Source organism: Chionomys nivalis, chromosome 12 (assembly GCF_950005125.1).
Source record: "Chionomys nivalis chromosome 12, mChiNiv1.1, whole genome shotgun sequence".
Lineage (NCBI taxonomy): Eukaryota > Metazoa > Chordata > Mammalia > Rodentia > Cricetidae > Chionomys > Chionomys nivalis.
In genome coordinates, this window is record NC_080097.1 from 43,548,126 (window position 1) to 43,567,396 (window position 19,271).

A 19,271-nucleotide genomic window follows, 5' to 3' on the forward strand; every position below is an offset into this window, starting at 1 on the left:
AGTTCTCTCCAGAAGGCTCCAGAAGGATCTAGAAGGCAGGCAGGCAGTGAGCTGCCACAGGTTGGCAGGCTCTGGCAAAGTTGTGGTGACCCCCATGGCACTGGCTACAGCACACACTAACGTTTTACTGGGAAACTTTACTTGAAAATAAAATTCCAGCAACACAGGTGAGACATAAGCCTTGCTCTGAGGCCTGTGAATGAACGTGTGACATTCGGTAGAGCAGAGAGCTAGAGACAAAGCCTGTGTACCAGGGGCTTGTCCTTAGCTGGCTCTGCAGGAGACCAGCTCTGGTCATGTTGGCATGAGGGGCCCACCACAGCAGAATGACCAGAGTTCTGCTCCCCATGGCACCATGTCTCACTCAACAGTCTGAAGAGTCATGAAGGGAAGGGTAGTGGGTTCCCTAGAGTAGGCCCTCTGGAGGTAGTCAGAGCTAAGGCCCCCAAGTTCACAGGAAGCCCAGACCCTTCCTAAAGGCTGAAGCTCCTGCTGGCCAGACACTATAGCACACTTTGGACGGTTCTGGAAGTAAAAAGGGCCCTGGGGTTTTTCTACATTGCTTATTAGTGTTGGGCAGAGGGAAACAGCAGCCTGCAAGGCTCCCAGTTTCAGGCTCCAGGAAATGGAGGACTGGCAAGGTAGAACAGTGGCCACCTGTCTCCAACTGGCAGGCCACTGGGAGGTCCACGGATCCATGCCTGCTAAGAGCAAAGGCTATAGAGACTGTCCAGAGTCTGAGGACTCAGTCATCAGCCACGATGGAGAGGGCTCGGAGCTCACTTAGTTTGGCCTCGTTTTCCCGCTCTCGCTGCTCATCTGAGTGGCCTGGCTGGTCAAGCTGCTGGGTGAGGTCTCCAAAGATCTTCTGCATTTCTGAGTAGTACACAACCTGGGGAGGAGGCAAGAGTTCCAGGAACTGGACTTTGGTTCTACGCAGCACCCATTCAGTGAAGCAGCCAAGAGGTACAAGCAGGGCCGGGTTTGGGGTCTATGGGTTGCTTCTTGCCGAAGGGGGTGGGGATGGGTGTTCTTGTCTTGCTCCTTCACTGCCCCACAGATCTCATCCTATCACCTGGCAGCCTACGGATGGATGGGTGAACCACAGCTGAGGCTTTTTCTACTGCATAGAAAGGGAATCTGTAGTTCCTTGGGGGATGGGGTTGTGAAGGAAGTGCTACCCTTTGAACCCCTGGCTCCCCAAAACAGCTAATATAGAGAGGGGACTGTGCATTTGAGGCTAGCCGAGGGCAGGCTTCGGTTTACTGTTTTCCTAAGCTAGGAGGAGTTGGGGGCTTCTGGTCATGGAAAAAGAACAAGGCAGACATTGGTTCCCCAAGCCCTGAGAGTTGTTCTAAAAGTCAAGTCAAGGGAGGCGACAGCTTCCCAGATTCCACCACTTCCATTCTTGCTCATTGCATCCAGGGTAAGCTGCTTAGCTGGAAAGCACCAGTGATGTGGTTTGAGTGACAGGGTGAGAGGCTGGAGAAGGTCCAAGAGGGGAAGAGTTTCTCCAGATGGTAGGTGATGACTTCTACAGAGGTCAGAGGTCATTTCTGCCTCAGTTTCCACTTTCTGACATGACAGTGCACACTCATCAAAGCATTCACACTCTATTCTTCAAGCACCTCAACTATGAGACAGACTGTCTCCAGGATTCTCCTTCCATCCAAGAAACTGGAAGGTGGTGACCGGGAGGGTGGCTGTGCAGCAAAGGCCAGTGGGATGTGATGTCCTAGGAAATCTCCCCAGAAGCCAGAGCTGGGTTCCACTGGGCCAAGTGCTGGGGGCCCCCAGTTCTTTGCCTGGTGAGTCAGTGGGATGCTCACTTCTCTAGTGACTAATAGCAGCAGCCGGGTGAGGAGGATGCTGGCACAGAGGAGGAGGTAAACAACCCTGGATACCCTGCTGCTTGGTTACAGGGTATCCCACTGCCTGGGCACCCTGCGGCTTCCTCTAAGGATCTGGGCTGGGGTGGTGGACACAGGTCACTGGAAGCAGAAGCAGGTATCATAGCGAAAGAGGGCAGGCCAGCAGCTCCCCTCTAAAGCCACAAAGAGGGCAGCAGCTGGAAGGTGGCCCTTGCCTGCAGGGATAACAGTAGAACACCCCCTCCTGAGTATCTCCGTCTCACTCCCGAGAGAGCACCAGACTGAAAACATGGGCATTAGCAAGTCTAGGCTCCAGTATGCACCTTGCCTGGGCTTCTTGATGTATTCTGGCCCATGCCTTTGGATGGGAAATGTGGATCAGGCTTTTCTTTACTCAGGGCGCTTGTGACTAAGGAAGCAACGAGGAAATGAGGATGTCCACTGGAGGGCACCAGAGGCCCAGGTAAAACAAATAGGGCAGGCAGAGCTTGGGGACAGGAAACCTTTAGCTTGGGGACCAGTTAGTGCCGGGGTCCTGAGATGGAAGCCAGCACCTGTGATCAGTTGCGGGGTGTTGATGTGGAGACCTGCTCCTGGCTCCAGTACCACTGCCTCGCCCACCCACCAGTGGGAAGAACAATTCTAGTTAAAATTTGCCTGAAGATGAATGAGGAAGAAAGGGCAGGAGCTGCGTACCCTCCCATTTGGGCCCCCCACCCTGGTGGTAGGAGACACTGGGGTGTGTTTCTGGCCTGTGTCCTGCTCTCTGGCTGCCACGTCCATACCAACCTGCACTCCACTGTCTTTCCACTAGGGGGAGCATTATACCTAGAGGCCAGCATCTCAGAGTTGGTCCAGGACCCCTCCTTAGGAAGCTCAGTTAGGGCTCCTGTGGGTCTCCTATTGGGTCCTTGGGCATTCATTCTACTGGCCTCCCAACCACCTCTGCAAAAGACCTGCCCAGTTAAAGTGGTGGCTAAAGATGCAGTCTGGGGTCTTGCTGCTTGAATGTAGGAGGAAGAACTTAGGGGCAAAGGGTTAAACGAAAAGGAACCCTGTCCATCACAGGGCTGGAATTAAGTGGAATGGAGGATGCCCAAGAGAAGTTCCTGCATGATATCAGTGCTGGGCAACAGGGCTGGCTGGGGCACTACATGAATTCTCAAGAGTGCCTGGGGCAGGAAGATGTTGCTGTCTGCAGAACATAGCTACATCAATGGGAACTGGGCTCTGACAAAGACTATTTCCCAAGGGGGAGCCTTGCCTCACCTGTGCCCGGATCAGGGACTCAAAGCTGGGTTGGAAGTAGTCAAGTCGGCTGCCATAGAACCGTGGCATCTCATCTAGGAGCTGTTTGTTCTTGGCCTCGAAGTCTTCCCGCACAGGCCGCAGCTCTTCTCGGGCCTGGGGAACAAGACCCTGTTGTCAGGCCTGTCGCTGAAGGGGGCAGGGTGTGGGAACAGCGAGGGTCCTGGGTCTGCGGGTCCCCACGTGAGGACCTCTGGGCAACTGTTCTGTTTACCTTGCTGCTCCCCTCCCTCCTCCTCCCGCTGTACCTGGTGGAGCTTGGCCAGCACCGGGCCAGTTTTCTCCTTCTCCTCGTACTTCTCCACCTTGGCCTGCAGCCTCCGGTAGTCCTGCAAGGCTTGCTCCCGCCGTTTCACTGCCATGTTGAGGCTTGGGAATACGCTGCCAAACCTGTTGGGCACAGCCGGGTTGGAACAGGCTTGTCGTGTGTGTGTGTGTGTGTGTGTGGTTCTGTCACCCCTTACTCAGAAACATGTATGACACACCTACTATGTGCCAGACCCAACAGGCTCTGAAGCTGTGGGACTTGTGCTGGCAGGATGAGATGGGGGGCAGCAGACAGTACTGAGTGCGCTCCCTAGACTGCGGGGGGGGGGGAACAAGAGTGTTCCTTGCCCTGTTGCTGTCGCCCTACACACCCTGAGCCCCATCACAGAGAATGGCGGGGCTGATACTCCTGAATACACTAAAAAACAAAACACACCAACAGGGGAGGCCAAGGCCGCAAACAGGTGGTGATGGTCCAGAAAGGACCAGAAGTTTCTGAGTTTGCCAGCACCTTTCCTACTGCACCACAGCGCCACTGACAGGTGACAACAAATGACAGCCTGTGGAGAAACACAAACGCTATGGCTCTCCCACAAAAAGCACGGGAAAAACCATGCTTTAGGAATGGCCCTAGCCCATCCTACCCAACATGACACTCAGAAGACTGGCCATTCAGAGAGGGCTGTATTTTAAATGTTTTGGCATCTGACTATAACTATCATCACCAGGGCCACCTTTCGGGGCCCAGACAAGAGTAGACATTCTTTTTGACACAGATGAAGACGGAGGCGAGGCGACCTTGCAAGCAGGTCTCCCGGAAGTGAGAAAATGGGGTGTGCAAAGCCTTAAGGAGCTGTGGCTGACCTTGGCACTGTACAAGGCTTCCCTACCACACCATGAGGTGCCTGCTATGCCAGCCAGGAGCTCTGACAGCCTGGTATGGTATGGAAAAGCAACCAAGGGATTCAATGCCTCTGGTCACTCAGGTGGAGAGACACAGTTGGTGACCTGGGACCAGAAGAGTCAGCTTATCCAGGAAGAGCCCAGAGAGGGTGACAAAGCAGGCAAACAGGAGTCAGGGGGATGGAGATCTTCTCACTGGGACCCCAGGCAGTGGTTGAGGCCACCAGAGCTGAGAGAACACCTGGATGCTTAGGGTAGGCTTCGACCTGCAGGAGGCCCTATTCCCAACCTCATGAATTCAGTACCTAAAGCCTCAACAAGCCAGGGATACATAGACGAGAATATTGACTACTGCTAGAGAATAGAGAATATGACCCGGCCAGGCATCAGGGTGCCCCAAGCAAGCAGCAGACTCCAGGAGCAGATCAGGGTGACACAAAGGGTTTCCTCTCAAAGGCCACTGAAACCAGTTCCTGTGCTTAACCTTCAAAGCGGGCTCATGGCTTTCCTGAAGACGCTAGTGGGTCAAGGCCATTAGGATTTCTCTGAGACCGCAGTCATAGGGCCTGTATAGTAATCAAACCAAGACGTGATGAGGTGCTTTAACAGGTAGAAGATGTGAACCCATGGGGCTCTGCACGTATGGGGACCAGGCACCACCAGGTCACACTGGGAGGAGCCAGGCACATTGCCTATGTCAAGGCAGCTGTGCCTGGCCATTCAGCTGCTCTGGAGCCCCCTCTCTCTTCCTGGGCAGCTGAGCAGTGTGCAGCTCAAGGGAACAGGTGCCCGGGCCTGAGAACTACCACCCTGCCCCTCCCTCTATCCCAAGAGAACAAAGGGCCCCAGCAGCCTGATCCTGTTGTCAGGAACAGCCTGCTGCTTGGGTGGCCCCAGGGCTAGGGGTCAGAGACAGGGTAAGAATGAGACACAGGCAGGAGGCGGAGGTGTAGTACTTTTTCCTGCCCAGGTCTCAGGATCTCTTTGCTCACTGGAATTCACCTCTTGGGAGGGCAGGTGGGCATCACAAGAAACAAAGGCATTGTGTGAAGGGAGCCTGCAGGTGTGAAATGGCCTTGGTGCAATGCTGGCTGGCTGTGCAGCCCTGGGTACATGCCAGTCTCAGCACAGCTTGGACATTAGCCCATGGTCCCAGTCCTTTTCCATGGCTGTCATCTTCAAGACCAAGTCCCACCTCCTGAGAATATTAATACTAATACTTTTTGACCTGGCCAGCTCATGAAGGACACAGGTCAAAGTGCTGAGCTGGGAGACCAAGGCTAGCACAGCCCAGGGGTTGTAGGGATGTGTGGTGCCTAGACAGCACTACTAAATAGCATGCGCTCCTTCTCAGAAGCCCACAGGAGTCAAGACCACCACCCTTTGCAGGTGCCACTGGTCCTGCTGGCCTACCAGAGGCTCCTGACTCTTTGGGGACTCACGTGTCTTCCTCAGATCTGTCTCCTACAGCAGTACTTCTCAGTCAGGCTAAGAGCTGATTGAGACCTGAGCTTGGTTAGCAGCTCAGGCTACTGGAGATGAGTCCCTAACAAAGGGGAATCTGGGTAGCTGTGGACCTAGGACTGGGAGTCTGTGAGACAAGGGATGGGACCCATGCTCTTTTCACCTGAGGGGTTGTTAACGTCCCTCACAGGAAGAGTGCCTATTCTAATGTGAGGGAGGACAGGATTCCTGCTCATTGTCCCACCAAGCCTCACTTTCAGATTTTCTACTTCCCAGCCTTGGACAGATCCCGCCAGTTACCTGACAACAGGGTCCACTCTAGATGTGAGCTAACTCGAGTGCTGGTGCAGAAGGTGAAGACAGGCGTGGGCTGGTCCCCTATGATGGACCTTCCGCAGATTGCTCTTGGACCTCATAGGGTTCCTGCTGATCTGGCCACCATGACACATGGGCCCGGCTCTCGAGGCACAAAGCTTACATTTCTACAGGTCTGCTTCAAATACACACGGCGGAAACGTCAGAGCCTCTGCCGCTCTCAGTTGCCCCTTGATAAATTAGGGGTAAGAGACGGGCCATATTCTGTTCCTTGGCCCTATTCAAATCCTGCATCCTCAAGCACGCTTAGTTCACTTAACTCTGCTTCTAGGTGCTGACTTTACCATACCAAGGAAGTGGACAGATTTCGGCCAGTGGGGTTGCTGGGACACTGCCCCTGCTCAATACGGCGGCACGTACACCTGGGCTTACTTGCCTGAGTTCCCAGTCTGTAAGTACCTAGGACAAATTCACATTGATCTTCAAAGATGGGGGGTGTAGGCCTAGGTCTATATCAGGGCTTCAGGGAGCTCAACCTAGGAGGTACCCATTTCTTGCCTGGCATAGGGTTCAACACCAAGCTTGCTCCCCAGGGAGATAAAGCGTGGGGTGAGGAGAGAGTGGTGAGGGAAAGAGGCCGGCTGGGAGGTGGGCTGGGAGCAGCCGGCCTGGTGGGGAATGCCTGCCATTCCTCATCTGTGCCCACACAGCCGGGATCTTCCGCCCACCAGGAAAGGGAAATTGAAAGCATCCCCATCCGACATGTGAACAACCCAGGGGCTGGGGGATTAGAGCCCGAGCCCCCTTTGCAGGAGATGCTGGGGGCGACAGGGTGGCCATGATCTTCATTAGAGGACAGGAAAGCTGCAGTTTCCTGTTTCCGGTGCTGGGGTCCCTGGGAGCTTCTCTCCTGGCACAAGGATGCAAGCGGGGAGGAGGTAACAGGCAGTGGTGGTTTCTGTGGTCATGGGGGATTGTATGTTGGCTGTGGGCTGCAGAAGCCAGCCAGGCCCGAGGCTCACACAGAGGTCAGCGGATCCATGGCGGAGATGGTGGCCGCCCCCTCTGCCACGCCCCCACCTTCCTGGCAGGTGGTGGGCTGTGAGCTTGGTGGGAAGCAGCCGGGGTTTCTCTCTACTTGGCTGCAGAAGCCAGAGATCCGATTTCAATGCCGCCTCGTTGGTTGTGAAATCGAGAAGGTAGTCACCCCCCTAGTTCTCTGAGCTGGCAGTCCTGCCAAACTCTGCCAACTCTGGGTGCCTGTGGCTGCCTCTGGGCCCCCCTGTATCTCCAGCACAGCAGACTTCTCTGTGCATAAGAGGCGCATCCCTCTGAGAGCCTTCCATTCAGCTCTGAATCTATCTTGGGCACCAGATCAAATGTACAGCTCCTTCTGTACTCAGGCCCCATACAGGACCTGTGGTTGGGGATGAGCTCTGACTAAGAGGCAGGGAGGGGTTCGAGAGCCCAAGCTGATGGGGCCGGGGTGGTGGGCATGGGCCAGGCTTGGCCTCACGGCATCTGCAAGTGCTCTGCAGGTCCCGCGTTGGGAAGAGGCACTGACGAGGCTAGGGGGGCTGCTCCTAATCCCACCCCCAGACCTGAACAGGGAAGAACAGCACTCCCCAACACCCAGACTGTAGGAACACAAACGGCTCTCTTCATCTTCCTCCAGTTTGATCCTGGCCTAATGACAATGAAGCACAGGCGCACTGCCTCGCCCTGGCGAGGCGACTGCCGGGACCACCGCAGAAGAGGTAATAAAGTACAGCTGCAGCGCCGAGGGAGCCTCTCTAGGTCAGAGCAGGCTGGGAGAGGCCAGGAGAGAGGACGCACTCAGGAGCTTCAAGGCAAGGCTTGGGCCAGCCTCCTCCCCTGGGGACCCACGGGACAAGCCTGTCTGATCCTTGACCAGGGCCTGCAGGACCAAAGACGGAGTCTCACAGAACCCCTCGCTCTCCCAGGTCACGAGTGAGGGAACCTTCCCAAGCAGGATGTGATGGGGCTGCCGCTGCTGCTCCCTTCCCCATGTGCAGCCACCCCCACGCTTCCAAAGCAGAGTGCTGCAGGCAGCTGCATCCCAGGCCGGCTGTGAGATGAAAGGCCTTGCTCATGTCTGCTGAGTGCCGGCCAGGAGCTCTGATCGCTGCAATCAGCCAGAGGCAAAGGGGAAGGGGCCAAAAGACCACCAGGGCAGTGTCTGGCACCATGGACATGAGCGGCTCCATCCCCTACAGATCAACTAGGCGGTGCTGGTGCTCAGCAGCAACCAGGAGCCTCAACCACAGGACACGATGTATGGCCGGTGTCCCTGCTGTTCCTTGCCATGGGAAGCTGGGGACATGCTGCTAGACACGCTCCTTGGTCCCCAAGTGGCTGGCTGGTCTGCTTTTCCCACAAGTGCCTGAGGCCCATTTCCTTGGATAACCTTACTTACTTTTTCAGGGGTTCAATCACTGTCTTTTGGATCTGGTTCACCTGCCAAAAGAAGAATTAAATAGCATCCAAACTGGGAGCTCTAGACTCTTCTGAAGGAGGAGGCCCCAGGTTCCCCAGAAGCCAGAATCCCAAGATCTGGGGAAGAGGGGATCTGGGTGAGACAGGTAATACAGTATCCATATTCTGCAGCCAGAGGAGAGGGAGAGGCCAACCAGGGACCCCGAGGGCCACACCTAGGGCTGGGTCTGGTCTCAGGCCAGGCTTTTCCTGTCAGTGCTACTGGGCCAGGTTTGTAACAGCTTTGCTCAGTGTGGAGGGATGGGCGGGCAAAGCAGTCCTGCAGAGCGTGGCTGCTGTAGGCACTTCCTGGCTTCACTGTGGCCTCAGTGACATGCCTCACAGGAGACATGGGCAACTGAACAGCCTGGTTTGGGAAGAGCTGGGCTTGGGGAACATCAGGCCTTAGGAGGCTGAAACCCCAGCACCACTTACAAGCTATGATGGGCACTGTATCTATGTAGGCCCGAGGGGAAGAGGGCAAGCACTGGCCACTGGCAACAAGACCTGCTTACCTTCTCCTGGTTGAAGGCGTCCATCCGTTTCATAGCTGTGTCTAGGGCTGTCACCATGTTCAGAAACTCCTGGTCCTGCTCACACAGGGGGTTGGAGAGTAGGTCCAGGGAGATCTTCACAGCAGATTTGGACATAGCTGTTAAGGAGGTTAAAAGCTCCGTGAGTTCCCAGAGGGCCAGGTTTCATGGTCTCTTTAGTGTTCCTTGACCTCTTCTGGCCTAGGGGTCTGACCTGAGCACCTCCGCCTATGCCATGGCTACCAGAACGTTGAGGTTCCAAAAAGCTATGTGACATGCTCCGTGGTGTTTACCACAACTCCTAGCCATGAAGAAAAACTCCTAGGTTGTTCCAGGACCAACCAAGTGTGGGTGGGGAGCTGCACAACACATTTCTGCTCCAAAGACGCTAAGTCAATAATCGCAGAATACAAGAACCCATATTGTAGGTGGGCTGCCCGCCTGGACTGTCTCATGTACCCCACTGCACCCCAGAGCTAGTCTACTTATCTGGACTGGACAGAGGGTGAAAGCTTGAAGTGCTGTGGGCTGTCCAGAAGTCCCAGGCAGCACCGAGGAGGATGGAGACCCGATGTTAACCTCTTGATCTAGGGCTCATTTTTAACTTTCTATTATTCATACATGAAATTGTAGAGGGATAGGCAGAGGGCCTAGAGAAGGACCAGGCTGGCTCAACACTGTCCACAGCAGTTTCTAACATATTAGAGCAGAAGACAAATTTGGCATGTGACCTTGGCCAAAAGGCTGAGGAGTAACCGAAGATGAGCGTTCTGTTACTGTTGCTCTAGATTGTACCGTGCGCTGTCTCCAGGCTGTCCTCACTATGATGCCCCAGACGGGCAGTGATCTTCTGCCTCGGCCTTCTAAGAGGTGGGATTAAAGGCATACACTACCATCCTTGGCTGGAATTTATTTTACTATTACTTGAGTATCACAGCACTTAAGCTGCTATTGATTTTAAGGCATGCAGTAACTGTATGAACCATTAAGAAAGAAAAAGAAGGGGGCCTGATCTTGACTTGCCCTGTAGTCAGACTGATGAATATCTTAAATATCACTATAGAACCTTCATCCACCTTTAATCCCAGCACTCAGGAGGCACAGGCAGGCAGATCTCTGTGAGTTCGAGACCAGCCTGGTCTACAGGAGCTAGTTCCAGGACAGGCTCCAAAACCACAGAGAAACCCTGTCTCGAAAAACAAAAAAAAAAAAACAAAAAAAAAAACAAAAAACAAAAACAAAAAAAAACCAAACCAAAAACAAACAAACAAACAAACAAAAAACAACAGAACCTTCATCCAGCAACTGATGGAAACAAAGGCAGAGACCCACATCAGAGCACCGGACTGAGCTCCCAAAGTCTAGTTGAAGAGTGGGAGGAGTGAGAATATGAGCAAAGAGGTCAAGACCATGATGGGTTCACCCACTGAAACAGTTTACGTGAGCTAATGGGAGCTCACCAACTCCAGCCAGGCTGGGAAGGAACAAGCATAGGACCAAACTAGTCCCTCTGAATGTGGATGACAGTTGCATGGCTGGGGCAGACTGAGGGGCCACTGACAGTGGCATCAGGATTTATCCCTACTGCATGTACTGGCTTTTGGGGAACCTGTTCTCTTTGGATGGATACTTTGCTCAGCCTAGATATAGTAGGGAGGGCCTTGGACTTTACCCAAAGCAATGTGCCTTCTCCTCTCTGAGGACTGGATGGGAGGGTATGGGAGGAGAGGAGGGAATGGGAACTTGGATTGGTATGTATAATGAAAAAAGATACTTGTTTTCTTTTTAAAAAAATAAATAAAAAGAAAAAAGAAACAAAGATAAAAGGGAAAAAAGAAAGAAAGAAAAAGATGTTTTTCAAACCACCATATTAGCAAGTAGTAAGAACTGTGGTCTCAAGGACATTAAATTGAAAAAGTGTCTTAGAATGGATGAAGGAGAACCCATCTCCCAGCTGATTACAAGTGGGACCTTCTTTGCCATCCCACGAATAGAACAGACAGCTTATGCCCAATGCCAGCTGCCAGGGGAGGGCCTTGCCACTCCAACGTGGGAGAGTAGAAGCCCAGGCCCCGCCAGAGGTCCCTGTCATATCCAGGTCCTTCCTTAAGAGGCTGGTGGGGGCTTATCATCATCAAGCAAAGAGAGCCAACAGTGGGAGGGGACGGGAAAGGTAAACTTGCCAGATGTTGAAGCAATGGAGGAGGAAGAACCATTTCTGAAGTGATGGCAAGCAGCACAGTCAGAAGATAATAAAAATCTGCACAGAGCTGCAACCATGTCTGAAAATGTCTTCTCTTGCTTTCTCCCCGGTACTTGATGATAAAGGAAATCCCAGCAGTCATTGGATCGTGTAAGGCTTTCTTCCACCTACCCTTTCCTCCCCTTACACCCTCATACGCTCAGTCTCCTGCCTGCTGAAGACACATGAAGCCAACGTGCTCCATTTTCTTAGGCCACTGCCCTGGGAACAACCAGGTCTGAAATCCAATTCCACACACCTGTTCTTGATCCCTGCTCCAGATAACAGCTTTCTCCCCTGCAGGGACTGGGTGGTGGTGGGTCCATGGCTCACATGGCTTAGTCCCTAAGATCGGCAGTCTTTGAATATTAGAGAAAATATTAAGCTCCTGGCCTTGCCCTTGTGTTTCTGAGGTTCTAATACAGCTTCCAGGCGAAGTGCCCAAAAGTCCTCAAAACTGATCATTCTGAAAGCTCTGGAAGTCATAGTTTTACGGACCGGAAGATCCTCTTTTCAGAGCATTAGCAAGGATTTTAGAGCCTGTTCTTGGGATTTGGGAGAATCTGAGGTCACATTTTCCTCACGTGTTGGGTCAGCGGCTCTAGGTGTGTTCCTAGTCTCACTGCACCAGCATCACAATGCAACAGAGATACATTTCCAGGCCTCGTTCTGGACCTCAGAATGCTAAGGCCAGGCCTGGCCTGGCATCCTATGCCACCACCAACCCAGTGGTGACAGTGCGGTCATCCATGTGACAGACCCTGAATGCAGACCACGTGAGCTGGAGCCAGTGATTCTAGGCTTCCAGAATCACCCCTCAGTCCCAGTTTTATTGTTGGATAATAGACTCTGTAGTCAAGGTCTCTTCCTTGCAGACTCCTGATGTCTACTTGGTTGTGATGTCTCACTATGGAAACAAAATCCTGCGCTCCATTTCTACTCTGACCCCTCAGCGGTGTGGGAAGCAGGTACCAGCGGCTCCCTTGCTGGAAGGTGGTGGCGAGTGATGCCAAGGCCCTCCGTGAAAGTCAGACCCGCTCCCAAGCCTGGCCCCGGGCTCAGGACACGACAGAAGTAAGGTGGGAGTCACGTTCAGACTAGCCCACAGCCTTGGGGTTGACAGAGAAGCTTGAGAGCACAGACCAAGAAGGTGGGCGGTTCTGCCAGGGCTTTGGCAATAGCAGTGGCTCCCTAGGAAGACATTTCTCTCTCAGATCAGAAGATGTTCAGTGTGTCTATTGAAGAAATAAAGAAGGTGTAAGTAACCAGCCGAGTCCTAGTACCTGGCAAAAATGGGGCAACCCTGAGGCTTTGGGCCTATCAAGGGTTTCCTTTTCCACTGCATGCCAAGTGGGACAACAGTAGACTCTCAACCCACCCGAGCTGCCCACCATCCTGTGACCTTTCAGATGGCATCTGGATACCACTGTGCTACCCGAATCTGAATTCTACTCTTGGGGCAGACAGGCAGACACTAAGATAGGTCCGGTTACTGCAGTGAACACCCCTCTGCCCTATTAGTGCTTCCTAACTTAGAGCAGTCAGAAAACAAGCCAGCCAGAAACAGGCAGGTGGGCTGGAGAGATGGCTCAGCGGTTAAGAGCACTTGCTGTTCTTCCAGAGAACCCAAGTGCAGCTTACAGCACCCACAAAGGGTCTCAGAATTGCCTGTAACTCCAGCTCCAGGCAATCTTATGCCCTCTTCTGGCCTCCATAGGTACCACAACTCATGCCCACATGAACACGAACACACACACACACACACACACACTAAAAAAAATAAAAGGTTTAAAAACAAAACCAAAAAACTCTGCCTCAGGTGACTGACAAAACAATTTCCTTCTTTAAAGGACAGACATATAACCAGGTGGTGGTGGTGGTGCACACCTTTAATCCCAGCACTTGGGAGGCAGAGGCAGGATCTCTGAGTTCCCAGACGGCTTGGTCTGCAGAGCAAGTACCAGGATAGCTAGGCTACACAGAGAAACCCTGTCTCAAAAAACAAAACAAAACAAAACAAAAGATGGACATTTCACCCGCCCTGCCAGTCTTAGTTAAGAAGGTGTATAGGAGGTGGAGTTCCTCTGTGGCTATTCAAACACTTGGTAACTACCACAAGACACCATTACACCATGTGGCTGAACGAACCAGGCGGGCCTTCAGTTCTTCTGCCTCTGGGTCAGTGAGCACAACCACTCGGGTTAGGCCACCTCAGGGCCTTTGCTGCAGTGTTCTCCCAGGCACAGAGAGTGCTCCCTTATTCTTTCAGGTACAGGGATACCTCCTGAGAGAGGCTTCCCTGCTCATCCCACCCAAGGCAGCACCCGTTACTCCCCACCCCTTTACAGTCCTTCATTGCATGGGCCATTGCATGGTGCTAGAATGCACGGTTACTGACTTCTTGCATGCCTTCTCTCCTAGGGTGGAGGTTCCTGTCTTGACTCTGGTGAATCCCTAGCACTGAGCTATGTGGCTGGAGCAAGTCCCTAGTACAAAGTGACATGCACACATCCCACTCTTTGGAATCTGTAGAAGCCTTGCTGCAGCTACTTCTGCTACTGCTGCTGTTGGCAGTACCACTGCTCTTAATAGAAATGCTTCTATTTCATATATTATATTTCATATAATGGTGACTATGTTGCTCTCAGGGCTTTTTTTTTTTTTTTTTCGAGACAGGGTTTCTCTGTAGCTTTGGAGCCTGTCCTGGCACTCGCTCTGTAGACCAGGCTGGCCTCGAACTCACAGAGATCCGCCTGCCCCTGCCTCCCGAGTGCTGGGATTAAAGGCGTGCGCCACCACCACCGGGCTGCTCTCAGGGCTTTACACCAAACATACAGCTTCACCATCACAGCAAGCCATGGGGCTGAGGACCAGCGATGCGGGTATTTCCCAGACAAGGCACAGTGAGGTTAGGGGCAGTGTTGGATTAGAGACCATCAGGCTGGTGCTTGGTGGGGACAGTAAGGGATATGTTCTCTGTCACTAGTGACACAGCCTCTTGATGTTCCCTGACCCAAAATGCCTTAGTCACTGGGGCCTCGGGGCCTAATTTTTCCTGAACAAGTTTCTTTGGCCAAGAGTTTCCCTAGTCCTGACCGTTTGCTAGCACCTGCTGGTCCCTCACCAGAGGCTGTTCTGTGCCCTCTGTAATGACAGAATGGTCCTGAAGTTTCCCTGGCTCGGCTTGCCAACTCATCTGCTCAGCTGGATAGCACCCTCAACTGCTGTTGTCATGGGAGAGACAAGCTGCCCACTTCTGCCATGAAGGCCGTGCTTCCCTCTCTCTCTGGCCCTGACACGGAGGCAGGGAAGGGACTAGCCATAGAGACTTCTGCTGGCTGTAATACCACCCTAACAGTACCCCGGAGCATCTGTCCCCGTGGAGTGGCAGGACCCTATGGGATGTGGCGATCTGATCAGAGAGAATGACTTCTCTCAGGCCTCTTCTTAGGTTCAGTGCATGGTGTTTTCTGAGCAGGTGACTTCTGAGTCAGTCCTGAGGATCTGAGGAAACGGGCATCCTAGCTCCATCTGCCTCAACAGACACAGGGAGGGGCCGCTTACCTAGGTCGGCATCGGTGCTTTTCTTCATGTCCTTCTGCAGGCGCTTGGTTTGCTCTTCTAGCCTGAAAGGCAAGGAGCAGGTGGGTCCCTAGCCTCACAGCACTAGGGCCCCCCACTTCTCTGCCTCAGGGTAAGCCTAGCAGGGAGGGAAGATGCTCTCTGTGCCACACCCCCCACAGATCGCCATGCCACCTGAGGCTCTGCATGAGGCCAATCACCCAGCACCTGTGCGCTAATGACCTTCCTATAGCCAGTCTCTGTTGGCGCTGTCTTCGGTCCCTAGTTGTAAACGGACAAAGGGCACAGAGGCTCCCTGGCTGAGCCTAACCTGGCCAGGAGGAGGCAGGGCAGGTAACCCTGGCATGAAGCACAAGCCCCAGCAATGTCCCATCTCACCCTTCTGGAGTTTGACACTCACTGCTGCAGCTTTCCATACTCCCGTTCAAAGTCTCTCTCCACCTGTAGGGAAAGAGCGAGCTCAATCAATGGGGCAATGACAACACGGTGGAAAACATCACCCCGCTTACTGAAACTCGCTCCACGCCCTCCCCCAGCCTGCAGCAACAGCACTGTCCAGTCCCAACACGCTCGAGCCCATCGTTAACAACAGTGTCCCTGTGTTCCCAAACTAATGAAGTGTTTGACTTAGGGAGAAGGCCTCTCCTCCCAGAGGGGCCAACCAGGCTAGCTGGCAAGTCTCAGCGGATTGAGCCTTGGCTCTGTCACCCCAGGGTGGGGTTCTGTTAGTGCCCTTTCCTCATCCCAACTCTGATGGCAGTCAAGGGAATCTGACATGACGAGACCCCACCTAGGGGTCAGCAGGGCACCAAGGAAGAGGCGAGTCTCAAGTCGCAGGGTTCATGTATTAGCTATGAGGTCCCTTCTCAGCCACAGCTTTCTCATAGACCCGGCCAATCTGCTGTTGGGCCTTGGCTACACTGAAAAGGATCTTGTAGCTGGCTGGTGGTGGCACACGCCTTTAATTCCAGCACTTGAGAGGCAGAGGCAGGTGGATCTCAGTGAGTTTGAGGCTAGCCTGGTCTACCAAGCGAGTTCTAGGGCAGCCAGGACTGTTACACAGAGAAACCCTGTCTCAAAAAAACACTCCTCCCCTAATTTATTATCACTATCATTAGTGTGTTTATGATGTATATGTAAGGGCAGGCAGAGTGTATCCACGGAGGTCAGAGGACAACTTTTAAGAACTGGTTCTCTTTCCACTGTGGGTTCTGGTGGTAAGAGGCTTTCAAGCTTACACAGCAAGTCCATTTACCTACAGAGCTATCGTGCTGGCCTGTGCTTTAGGGGCAAACAGTGACTTAACTGTGGCTTTTGAAAGCGAACTCTGTAGATGACAATGCCATGTCCTAAGATCAAAAGGCTGGACCAGCAGAGTCATTTCCCCAGAACGTGGTACAGGACGGCAGTGGAGAGGAATGAAGTCTGAAGTCAATAGCATCTGGTATCTGAGTAGAGTGGTTTCACTTGGTCATTGCTCTAGGCTCAGTGGCTCACTTGCTTGGGGGAAGGTAATACATGGGTGGGTGGGTGGGGGCCCAGCCCACACTGGTGATTGCAGAATGCACATCCATGTTCTTCTCTTGCTTGCTGGGCATGAGAGGGTTAACAGTAGCCTAGAGATGCAGATAGGAATACAGAGAGCAGCAGCCAAAAGTACTTGGGGAATGGCACCAGGTGAACCCCACTGTGGCTAAGCATGGAACCTCAAGCTACAGAGTACCACATAACTGGCACTTCACAGCCTTTATAGCCCAGAGGATGTGGCTGCTGAGCGTCTTATTTTTCTTCCTATTAGTGTTTACTTCCCAAAGTATAGAATTAAAACTAAGTATTTACTGGCCATAACCAAACTCTTCTGGAGACATACCCAGGCACTTGCTCTCCTGGGGTGGTGGGGCTGAGCTTCTGCGCTGCTGCCTTTGGCTTCCAGCCTTCTCTTTTGCAATGCCTGAGAGCGCTGATGTGTGTGGGATGTCAGAGAGCACCTGGTCTGCCTGGCTGCTTGGAATTGTACAGAGGGGCCTTCGAGCTCCCAGCCAGGTGGGATTGTTCAGGGGGAGCAGAAGCTCACAGTCTCTGGAAAACAGAAGCTTGCTGGGGTGGCCATGTGCTCTTTCTGATTGATGTCACTCAAGGTCATCTCATAGAAACTCGGAAGCACCAGCTCTCCTGCTTCCAGGAGCCACGGTACAGTTCATGGGTCCCTCATCTTTCTCCCCAGAAGACAACCACTTGGGGTAGGACCAGAATTCCAGGCCCTCAGATTATGGCTGGTAAAATAAAGGGACACATCGGAGTTACATTCCAAGGTGCATGTCTTCTGAGGGAAAGAGCCAAGTGGAAAAGATCTGAATGTTTTTGAATGCTTGATGCCTTTGCCAAAAGGCAACTGGAGGCCAGTCAACAATGCAAGTGTAAACACATGTGCGCGGACTGTCAGGGGATCGGGCGGGGCCGGGCTGCTGAAGGGTAGCCTAGGGAGAATCAAGCCCCACATGATGCTCCCTACATTCTCCCAGGCCCAGGGTGCAAGGGCAATGCCTAGGCTAGCCTGCCCAGCAGGAGCTCGGCACTTGCTTAGTGAGTGAACAAGCTGAGTTCCTTCCAAACTCAAATTCCTGGTAAAGGGGAAAAGGAGGCCGCAGGCGGGGCTGTGGCTCTGATGCCAGGGCTAAGGCGTGTCAGGTCAAAGTGAGGCAGGGAAAGCATCCTGAGAGCCATGCAAGGATGTTATAGGTGGACAGCACCTCCCCTTCAGTATGCTCCAGGGCTAAGGAGGATTAGAGGGGCTGAAGTCTGAAATCTTCCTCGTTGCAGGGACTCAGAGTGGCTACTTGTCTTTGCCCTGGTTTTGCAATGCACCTACTGGCTAGGAACCTTGTTTTGTGTTTTCCTACGTGCACAAGATCTAAAAAACCCTTGCTTAGTAGGCATGGGAAATAGTGTCTCCAAGAGCTCCCCTGTCCGTGTGTGTGTGTGTTTGGTGTATATGTCTGTATATGGTATGTAGGTATATATATGGGTGGTGGTATATATGTGGGTGTGATGTATAAGTATGAGGTGTGTGTGTGTATGTATGTGTGGTTTCTGTGGTGACTGTGTATGTATGTGTGCTGTGAGTGTGTATGTCTGTGTATGGTGTGTATGTGTGTGTGTATCTGTATGTGATGTGTGTTTCTGTGTTTATGTTCTTTCTCCATGCTAAGAAACCCTGAGGCTTCAGAGGAGACTAACAGAAGTTGGATTAGGAGGTGGGAATTGTGGTCCTTGTCATAGTGTCAATGGTCAGTCCCTGCAGAGAACATGTCATTCCTGCCACAGTCTCAACAATCATGGAACGCATGCTGGTAACCTGAACACAGGCAAGCAGTGAGAGCAAAGACAATGTTTTCTTTGTGGCTGGCAGCTGGGTACCCTGAGCCAATAACCTCCTGAAACTCCCTGAAGATAATATGAACATTTCTTCCCATGACAGGGCTGCTATGACTTCCAATAACCTGGGCGGTCACATCTGTTCCTATCCCAGAGTGCGTCACCAGCGTCCAGGGACAGCTGCCAGAGATTTGGAGACATCTGCATAGCCCAGGCCTGTGCTCAAGGTGGAGAGGTGAGCAAGAACCGATCCAGAAAGGGCAGGGTCTCGCTACCTGTGCTTAAGCACCCTGGGAGCTGAGGGGAATAGGCTGGATGGAGGAAAACGCCATTCTAAGTCACCCCTAAGCTTTCATTGTTGGTGAAGGATCACAGGCCTAACCCCACAACCTCACTGCACCTGGGGGTGGAACTGCTGGGTCCTTGATGGCTTTGGAGGAAGCCAGCTGTCAGCGAGGGCTCCTTACAGACCAGGCACTGCACTAAGTACCTTATATGCACTGGTTTATGTGAGACTCTTCCTATACTGGGGGTACCCTTACCTTACACACGAGAAAGCTAAGGCTTGAAGAGAGTAAGGCTTGTGCCAAAAGCCGCAGATAACACAGAGGCAGAGCCAGGTAGGAATCCAAGGAGTCAGTCTCTAATCTGGCTCCTTAACCTGGATACTTGCTCGATTTGGGGGAGGGGACACCACAGACTAAAGGACGACAAGTCCCCAGCAAGGACATGGACAGCATAGGGAACGGACAAGGGAAGCTATTGGTGGGGGGTTGTCTGTTCTTCCCTGGGAATCTTTGCTATTCCTTAAAGTAAAGGCTCTAGGATCCCCTATCATGATGGACTGACATTCCTGGAACCACAAACCAAAATAAATAATTCCCATCTTTAGCCCCTCCCCCAGGAGCCAAGGCT

General features: G+C 52.8%; 1 protein-coding gene across 1 annotated transcript in view; it reads right to left on the reverse strand.

The window, feature by feature from the left end:
- Window positions 1–117: 117 nt before the first annotated feature.
- Bin3 (bridging integrator 3) overlaps window positions 118–19,271 on the reverse strand; it is a 39,691-nt gene continuing 20,537 nt past the window's right edge. The window contains exons 3-9 of the mRNA XM_057785871.1: window positions 15,382–15,422; window positions 14,964–15,025; window positions 9,140–9,276; window positions 8,566–8,606; window positions 3,428–3,569; window positions 3,141–3,275; window positions 118–892 (exon numbers count right to left, since the gene is read on the reverse strand). Coding sequence (XP_057641854.1) covers window positions 746–892; window positions 3,141–3,275; window positions 3,428–3,569; window positions 8,566–8,606; window positions 9,140–9,276; window positions 14,964–15,025; window positions 15,382–15,422 — 705 coding nt within the window. The 3' untranslated portion in view covers window positions 118–745. The remainder of the gene's footprint in view (window positions 893–3,140; window positions 3,276–3,427; window positions 3,570–8,565; window positions 8,607–9,139; window positions 9,277–14,963; window positions 15,026–15,381; window positions 15,423–19,271) is intronic.